General features: G+C 52.3%; 1 protein-coding gene across 1 annotated transcript in view; it reads left to right on the top strand.

The window, feature by feature from the left end:
* Positions 1–2,411: 2,411 nt before the first annotated feature.
* GPA33 (glycoprotein A33) overlaps positions 2,412–9,202 on the top strand; it is a 31,202-nt gene continuing 24,411 nt past the window's right edge. The window contains exon 1 of the mRNA XM_058660582.1: positions 2,412–2,596. Coding sequence (XP_058516565.1) covers positions 2,554–2,596 — 43 coding nt within the window. The 5' untranslated portion in view covers positions 2,412–2,553. The remainder of the gene's footprint in view (positions 2,597–9,202) is intronic.

Genomic DNA, 9,202 nt, shown 5'->3' with positions numbered 1-9,202 from the left:
GTCCAGGTCTCCCCATATGGGTGCAGGGTCTCAAGGCTTTGGGCTGTCCTCGACTGCTTTCCCAGGCCACAGGCAGGGAGCTGGTTGGGAAGCAGGGCCACCAGGACATGAACCGGCGACCATATTGGATCCCGGGCGTGCAAGGTGGGGACTTTAACCACTACACTATTGCGCCAGGCCCCCCCCAATATATATATATATATATATATATATATATATATATATATATATATATATATATATAAATATATATAAATATATATATATATTTCAAGACTCCATTTATTGAAAAGGCAGAGTGAGCGAGAGAGGGAGAAACAGAGGGAGAGGGGTAAGAGAAAGATGGAGATTTTCCATCTAGCCTGGTCTGGACCAGGTTGAAATCCAGAGCCGGGAGCTCCAGCCTGGCATCCTCCATGGGTGGTAAGGGCCCAAGCACTTGGGCAACCACCTGCTATCTTCTGGGCACATTAACAGGGAGTTGGACTGGAAGGGGAACTGTTGGGACCCAAACCAGCCCTCTGCTATGGGATGGCAGTGTCCCAACGGTGACTTCTTCCTCTGGGACACAGTGCTGGCTCCTCTGCATACAACAGCATGGTAAGAAGAAACTGTGTATGCATTCTACATTTTTTTCAGCAAAGGAAACATACCTTTTAATTCCATTTTCTAACTTCCAACTAAGCTGGCTTAAAAAAAAAGATTTATTTATTGGAAAGGTAGATTTATAGAGAGAACAAGAGAGAGAAAAATCTTCCATCTGCCAGGTCACTCCCCAAATGGTTGCAATGGCCAGAGCTGAGCTGATCCGAAGCCAGGAGCCAACAGCTTCTTCTAGGTCTCCCATGTGGGAACAGAATCCCAGGGCTTTGGGCCATCCTCTGCTGCTTTTCCAGGCCACGGACAGGGAGCTGGATGGGAAGTGGAGCAGTTGGGACAGGAACTGGTGTCCACTTGGGATTCTGGCACTTGTAGGTGGAAGATTAGCTTACTATGCCACCACGCTGGCTCCAACTAAACTGGTTTTTACAAACAAGTCAAATTATAACAACCAACAGAGAAAGGAAAGAGATTACACAAGAGGGTGCATAAACAAAATTCTGGGTGGGAAAGGGTGAATTCTGAGTGGGAAAAGACAAATTTCTAGCTTGGTTGAGGCATAAATCATAATTCTTCGGAATTACTTTGGAAGGTAGGCTACACTGAAAAACAAATGCTAGGATACCTTATAGGCTAATGTCAGGAGCTTAACTTCATTTATCAGGTCTTATAGAATCAATGCTAGGACCCCAACACACATTAAGGCTGTCTATTAGGAGAACTAACTTGGGAAAGGTATTGTTATATGTTGGGGATGAGAATTACAATATACAATAAAAGAATCTAATAAATGTGACTGAATAAAATGTAGTAAACCCAGTAGCCACAGGGGATTGATAAAATAATTGATTGAGGAAATTCTGAAATTATTATGCAAAAAAGAAAATACTGGGAAAAAAATCGCAATACTTCTCAGATGCAAAAATTGGTTTTTCTAATATATAAAGAGCTGCTAGAAGTCAACAAGCTAAAGATCCACAACTTAATGAAAATCTGAGTTAACAAACTACCCAGACCCAGAAATATAGAAGATGATTTTGTTCTACACATTGCCATAGAAAACTATCTGTGGGCTTTTGCTCAGTGAAAAGTAAAAATGAAATAAAACCTTGCTGTAGCACAGCCTGCGTGGCGCGCTTTCATGTATGATGCATTTATGTATCAATCTGGAGAGTATAAATGGAAGGACTGGCACCGGTGGTTGCTCCTGGAGTGTTATGCTCCTGACAGCATTGTTCTCTCAAGTTGGATGGCCAGTATCCCGGTCTGTCTGCTGGGAATAGAGGAAGTTTCAGGACAGCTCAACAGTCCAGGAGACACGAGACAGAGCGGTTACACTCTGCAAGATTATCGCCTTCATTTACCTGAGTCCACACTGCTTTCCCAGCAGATCCTAAACCCTGAGGACAGGCCCCTCCTGCTCTCTTTATGACTGTTTCTCTACTGTGGGGTGGACTGGGGCCTGCAGGAGAAGAATGGAGCAAAGGAACAGATCCTAAGGCGTGTTGTCCCTGCAAATGTGGGCACCACCCTTCTTTTACTATGCTAGAGCCCTGCCTCTGAGCTCATTTCCCTTTTTATTACAAGACAGCAATCCCTAGGGGTTGCAGGTGAGGCCCATACCTTGGTGGGGAAGCCCGGGACTTTGGACACCTACTAAATAGAAGAAAGACAGGGAGGAGACAGGGTAACAGAAAAGCCCGAGGAGCCTCTTCCTGGGCTTTCTGGGGGAGGAGGAGGAACGTGTGCACCCAGCCCCACAGGTGAGCTCACCTGCCAGTCTGCCTGAGGGGTGGGGCGTGTGGGCCAGGCTAGGCAGAGAGGGCAGGAAGAGAACTACAGGTATCTGAGGCTGGGCCTGGCCAGAGGGCAGCTGGAGCTGTGAGCAGTCAGCCCAGCTCTGTGCAGTTCCTGCTGGTGCGTGGCGACGTGTGGGCGGTGGAGGGAGCAAGCATGGCAGGGAGGATGCGGCCTGTGCTGTGGATGCTCTGTGCAGGTCAGTGAGCCCGTTCCTGTCTGGGGTCCAAGGCAGGGTAGGACACAGGGTCCAGGGCAAAGAGAGAGAGAGAGAGGCTCCTACAGTCACCTCGGCTTCCCAGTCATGTTCCCACTGGGCACGGTCACGCTCTGTGGTTCAGGCAGCACTTCCCAGCCAGTGCCCCTAGGCAGAAAATCAGTAAAGCAAACCCTGACCCGTTGCTGGCGTGAAGAATTCATAGTTGTATGGGGTGAGGCCCAAGTGGGGCCAAGGCATTTGAAATTAGGATCGTCCTGAAAATCCAGGACATGGGCTGGCTACTTTCACTCTCCGGGGTTTTAACCGTTGCCTGAGCACCAGCGCTTCTGTGAGCATCACACACAGGGCAACCGGGGCAGAGAAGCAAGCCACCTGACCCAACATCTCTCGCAAAGCAAGGGAAGACTCCAACTCTTCAGAAAACACCAGAAAATTCCTTTCCAAAGACTGATGCCCCTTGGCCACTATGGAAACTCCGAGAAATGGGAAACCCTTCTGAGAGAAATCAAACAATAGGGGGAATCCAGAGCAGGTGCTAACAGCCCCATGGAGGCCCTTGGAGCCTCTGAGAGCAAGCCCAAGTCTTGGCTTTAGGGTGCCTGGACCCAGGAAGGGATTGGAATGGAGAGAAGCGGCAGGGGGTGGGGGTGTGGGGGGGCAGAGGGAAGCTCAGGAATACCTTTAGTTCTACATATTTGGCCGTTAGCTTGACCTTCAGAAACTGCTGTGGGTTTCCGGGACTCGGCAATACTGAGGATATAATGAGTTAAAGCAGGAAACCCAGGCGCCCCTAGGAGGCTCTGGCTTGGAGCTTACCCTGTAACACACCCTGGTCAGCCGAGGTCGGCCTGGCCCGTAGCCTGGGGAGGGAGACCCAGGCCTAGGCTCTCTCTCCTGCCCCGTGTCTCAACACCCAGCTGTGGGGCAGGCATTTGGCCTAGCAGTTAAGGGATCCCTGGGCACGCACTTGGAGAGCCTGGGTTGGCACCTCAGCTCCATTTCTGATTCTGGCTTCCTGCTGATGCCTATTCCGGAGGGCTCAGAGAGTTGGCTCTCTGCCCCCATATGGGAAACTCGTATTGGATTCTCAGCTCCTGGTTTGGGGCTCGTTCAGATCCAGCTAATGTGGGCATTTGAAGACATGAACCAGCCCATAGGAGATTTCTGTTTCTGTTTCCCGCTCTCTCTCTTGCTTTCTCTTTCTCTCCCTCCCTCCCTTCCTTTTTCCCTTCCTCCCACCCTTTCTCTTTGTCTTGCTCTGCTTTTCAAATAAAATTAAAAGAAAGAAAAAATAATTGAAAATTCTGATCTTAGGACCTGTGAGTGGCAGGCAGCCCCGTGCTGGGGTAGGGGTTGGGCCGAAGGGTTGGGAGATTGGGCTGGGAAGGGCCAACTGGGGCAGCCTGGGACAGCCGCTGCCAGGAGGTTCCTGTGGCTCAGGGCAGAGGCTTCTCATCAGCCTGACTGGTTCATCCCTTCATCCACTCTCTCTACTGAGCACATAGACATGGGGGTGCCACAGCAATGGGGTCCTGGAATAGCTACAGTCAGGGGGAGCTCAGGCTGGGAGAGTGCTTCAAGACCCGAGAGAATCTGGCCGAAAGACTTTCCACCACCCACACACCTGCATTCAGGGTCTGGCTGCAGCCCAGGCACAAAGAAAAAGCTGTCATTTTGTCTTAGGAGACGAACTCGCACAGAGCTGACCCAGCTCAGCATGGAGGGTAGCCTCTGCTCTGGGGTGGTCTGGTCCTTCCTGCAAAGAAGGGTGACCCCTGGGTGAACTTGGGGTGGCAGAACCAGTTTCTAGGCCTGTTTTCGGGACAGTGCGCCTTGGGGCTGCCCCTGCTGCCGCCTCTGCCCCTCCCAGCCTGCCCATGACCTTCACTTCCTGCATGCCTTACACTTGGGGAAAAGGGGTTAGAACTCAGAGCAGGGGAAGCCCGCCTGGGTGGCGGCCTCAAGGCATCAGGACAAAGCCAGCACCTGGGGTGGAGGGTGTTGAAATAGCCATCCTGCCTGAGACCCACCAGGCAGCCCTCCCCATCCTGCCTCAGCGTGACCACAGGGGCATCACTTACTCCTTCACAGATGTGAGAAGCCCAGAGAGCAGCTAAGGAAACCCTGGAAAGTTTCCCAGAAGAGGTGAAACTTGAACTGAGTTCTACAGGATCTACTGGCTTTCCCTTTATCCACCTAAACTGTGCCCAGTGATTGTCAGGCAGGGAGACACTGGGCTGGAGAGAACACGCCTAGGACTCCTCAGGGTTCAGGGTCGCAGAAACTATCGTGTGAGGTCGTATGGAAGTGTCACAGGTCGCTACGCTGGGGAACTGAAAACCAGTCCGACAGCCTGTATCATCACATGCAGATGCTTTGCAGCAAGTCAAGTGACACGCGCCTGTGCACCTGTCTGCCTGGGAGGTGTTGCCCTCCCCCCTGCCCCCTTGATATGCCTCTGCCACCACAGGTGCACCAGGGGGCTGATGCCAGCCCCAGTCCGCCCTTAGCTGACTGCCGTGTGGGCACATTGCTTCATCTTGCAAAACCTCAGTTTTCTACTCTGTGAAATGGAGAGGGCAACTTTCATTGTACAAAATGCACGCTGTGTTTTACACAGGATGACACGGAGGCTGGCTGAATGCATGCAGGGTAAAACTCTCAGAACAGTGCTGGGCACACATGACACACTTGGTAACTGCCAGGTGTTCTGCAGCTGTTACTCTCTGAGTACAGGAGAGTGTAGGGGCTGAGGCTGTCACTGGACTTTGATGGATGAGGATGTGAGTGCTCTGATCTGGCAGGTACTTGCCAGGAAAGGGAGTCTGAGGTAATGGGGGATGAGCTCAAAGTTTTCCCCCTGCCAAAGCCACCATGTGCCAGGTTGCTCCCAAAGAAAATACTCCAATTTGTGCACAAGGCTCTTTTAGTCTGGGGAATCCCACTGAGGGCTCTGGCTGGGGCCACTGGTGGCTTCATCTCAAGTTCTCTCTCTCTCTCTCTCTCTAAAACACACACACACACACACACACACACACTTCCTACAGCCACAGAGAAAGGGGTCCATTGTGACAAAATGCAACACTAAAGGAAAAAAGTAGCATTCTCCTCTAAAACAAAGATCTCAGTACACCCCCAGTTGCTCGGTCCGTGATGACTTTTTTTTTTTTTTAAGATTTATTATTATTGGAAAGCCGGATATACAGAGAGGAGGAGAGACAGAGAGGAAGATCCTCCATCTGATGATTCATTCCCCAAGTGAGCCGCAACGGGCCGGTGCGTGCTGATCCGAAGCCAAGAGCCAGGAACCTCTTCCGGGTCTCCTACGCTGGTACAGGGTCCCAAAGCTTTGGGCCGTCCTCGACTGCTTTCCCAGGCCACAAGCAGGGAGCTGGATGGGAAGTGGAGCTGCCAGGATTAGAACCGGCGCCCATATGGGATCCCTGGGCTTTCAAGGCGAGGACTTTAGCCGCTAGGCCACGCCGCCCCCCCGTGATGACTTTTTGATAGCAGCTAAGCTATGTTAGAATTCTTCCCTGTTGTCTCGTTAGAGGTATGGCACACCCCTTCTGCAGCACCATAGTCCTGGGGGCCCGCGCACGTTTTGGGGGAGGTCTCTGGTGGTGTAGCCTGTCAGAATGGCATATCACTCAAGTGTCTATGCTCTGTGCTGTGGCCCGGACCATTTGCTGCAACTTCCTCGGCTGAGTCTTGGACGCGTACATCTGATGAGGGTCAGATAAGGGAATAGTCTTCTGTCCACTCATCTTGACCCCAAGAGTACAGGACTCAGGCCAGAGCCAGGGTGATGTCACCCTGCCCATGCGCCCACACGACAGGTAACCTGGCCCTTGTCTGGGGTCTAAGCACCCCTGCTGGTGCCTAAGCACAGGTGAGAAATCGGTGCGGGGAAGGCTCTCATGTGCTGGAGGCAAAGCATGCTGTCTGTCTATCAGAGACACCATCAGGATTCCCAAGGCCCAGGCAGGCCCCAGCGCCAGAGGGCAGCGGATGTCGCAAAAGATCAGTGTGAGACAGGCGTGTGTAAAGGGAGGGGCCGACAGCTGAGGACAGCTGAGGGCTCAGCACAGTCTGCTTAATAGTAAAAGGAGAGATGCTGGGTGTCCGCATCCCATACCTTCTGAATCATAGCCCACAGGGAGCGGGATCTGGGCTCCTCTGGTTTTGTTTTTTTAAAGTGCCACCCACCTGATGCCTACGAAAGGGGTTAGGGTGAGGAAAAGGTGAATTTTCCTTTTTTTTTTTTAAAGATTTATTTATTTTAATTGGAAAGGCAGATTTACAGAGAGAAGGAGAGACAGAGCAAGATAGGTTTTCCGTTCACTGGCTCACTCTCCAAATGGCCCAAGAGCCAGAGCTGAAGCCAGGAGTCAGGAGCCTCCTCCAGGTTTCCTACATGAGTGCAGGGTCCCAAGGCTTTGGGGCCATCTTCTGCTGCTTTCCCAGGCCATAAGCAGGGAGCTGGATGGGAAGTGGAGTATCTGGGACACAAACCGGTATCTATATGGGATGCTGGCACTGCAAGGTGAGGACTAGCCTGTTGAGCTAGCACACCAGCTCTGGGTTGTGAGTTAAAGAATGGAGCTTGAGGAGAAGGGTCGCCCCTGGAACCCTGCACAGTTTCTCTGAGCGTTCCCATCCAGCCTCTGATTTGCTGATGACTCAGCAGGCAATGTTCTCACACTTGAGTGTGCATACCAAGGTCCTGGGGTGCTTGTCCAAGTACAGACTGATTTGGTGGGTCCCAGGTAGGTGGTGGTGGGCCCAGGAGTTGCCTCTTCAATGAGCTCCCACGTGGTGATGTTACAGGCCCTGGTGCTGTGCGAGAAGCCTCTGGGGAGGACCTGGGGCACAATTGTGAACCTCAACTTTGCTCTGCCCTCTAGAGTCCCTTCCCAGGCCTGCTTGCTAACTCAGCACTCACACTGCTGTCCCTGTAGCTGGGCACCAGGGCACTTGGTACAGCACCTGTTTGCGCTCCTGGCAGGATCCCACTTTGATGGCTTGAGTAAGCGCTCCCGCCTCCTGGAGACTGCTCTGTTGGTTGCCGTGCTGCCTCCTCGAGTTGCCCTCCTCCTCCAGGGCTGGCCTTGGCCCTTGCCCCTGCCCTGTCATGCAGCCTCAGAGCTCTGCAGGTCCAGTTCTGGCCCTGCTTCCAGCTCCATCCATCTACACCTGTCCACTCGCTGCTGATTCAACTTGATCTCTCTCTTTACCTAGAGTCTCACAGGTCCCACGATTCTTGGATAGTTCAGAACACTGCAGACACTCACGCAGACAATGAGACTTGTGATCTTTGTCCCCTTGGCAGTGATCTCCCTCTAAAGAAATGGCACGTGTGCCACACAGGAAGGAAAGCCAGAAACATCTATTCCATCTGCCATGGAATAAGCCATCCTCAAATTCGGTCACTAAGAGCAATAATCATTTCCTTTGCTCTCAGTCCTACGGTTCAGCTGGGGCTTGGCAGAGACCACTTCCCCTTGCTCCATGCAGCATCAGCCGGGATGGCTTATGGGTCTGGATGGTGCGATTCTAAGATGACACGTTTGGTAGCTGCAAAGCTGGTGCTGACTCTGGTTGCTGTGTCTGCGGCCTCCCCCTAAGGAAGCCCAGGTTTCCTCCCAGCGTGGTGGCCGGGGTCAAACAGCCAACACCTAAGAAAGAAGCAGGTAGATGCTGCCAGTGCTGCTTCTACCATCCTCAGCTGGTGAAGCAGTCACAGGCCTCAACTCAAGGAGTAGGCATGACTCCTCCCTATTTACAAGAAGGGGCCCAGAGAGTGTCGGGACCACATGTTGAAATGGCCCTCTCTTGAGCTATTCCTTCTTCCTTTAGAAACTCAGGTCATCTATGCCTTGATGATCTCAACTCTCCAACATTTGCTACATCTGCTCATTTTTCTCTGCTTCCCAGCCTCTTGAGGTCATGGTCTCTCAGGTGTGGACACAGCCACATGGCTTGGTTCCTAGGGTTCCTCTACGGGAGGGACAGTGGAAGGCTAAAGATATCACCCTGGGGTCTTGCACATCTCCCAGACACCCCTTGTTGCCTGTTTCCTGATTCTAAAACATGTTTTACCTTCCCGCAACCTGGCCACTGCACAATGCCCGTCTCTTCCCCAGCCCACCAGGCTCTTTTTCTGTGGAGCTTCCCGGGACAACCTCTGCTTTTCCCATCCTCTGATATCACCTTGCACAAGCATGAGTAACATTTGTTTACCACAATGGTTTATGTTTAAGACTCACCCTAGCGACTGGCCACTGTGGGAGCAGGCACTGCCTCCTCTCCACCTGCCATTGTCTGCCCCGGAGCCTGGCACCAGGCTGGGGGCACATTTGCTGGCGGGCTGATGGGGAGCGAGCCCCTGGCCTTGAGGAGCTCAGCAGGCTTGCTCTCCCCTGGGTCTTCCTGCCTAGTTTGCTTTTCCTCTTTCTTCAGACTGCCTGCTTCTCTCCAGTTCCACTCACCTAAGTTCACCTGGTCCTTCAGCCCTTCCCCATATGTGATGGACCCAGGGGACTGCCTGGGGAGGTTGCAGGACAGTCACAACCTGCACGCGGC

The sequence above is a fragment of the Ochotona princeps genome, chromosome 2 (assembly GCF_030435755.1).
Source record: "Ochotona princeps isolate mOchPri1 chromosome 2, mOchPri1.hap1, whole genome shotgun sequence".
NCBI lineage: Eukaryota > Metazoa > Chordata > Mammalia > Lagomorpha > Ochotonidae > Ochotona > Ochotona princeps.
The sequence above is the reverse complement of the archived record's forward strand: the minus strand, read 5'-3'. Positions and strand labels throughout refer to the sequence as shown.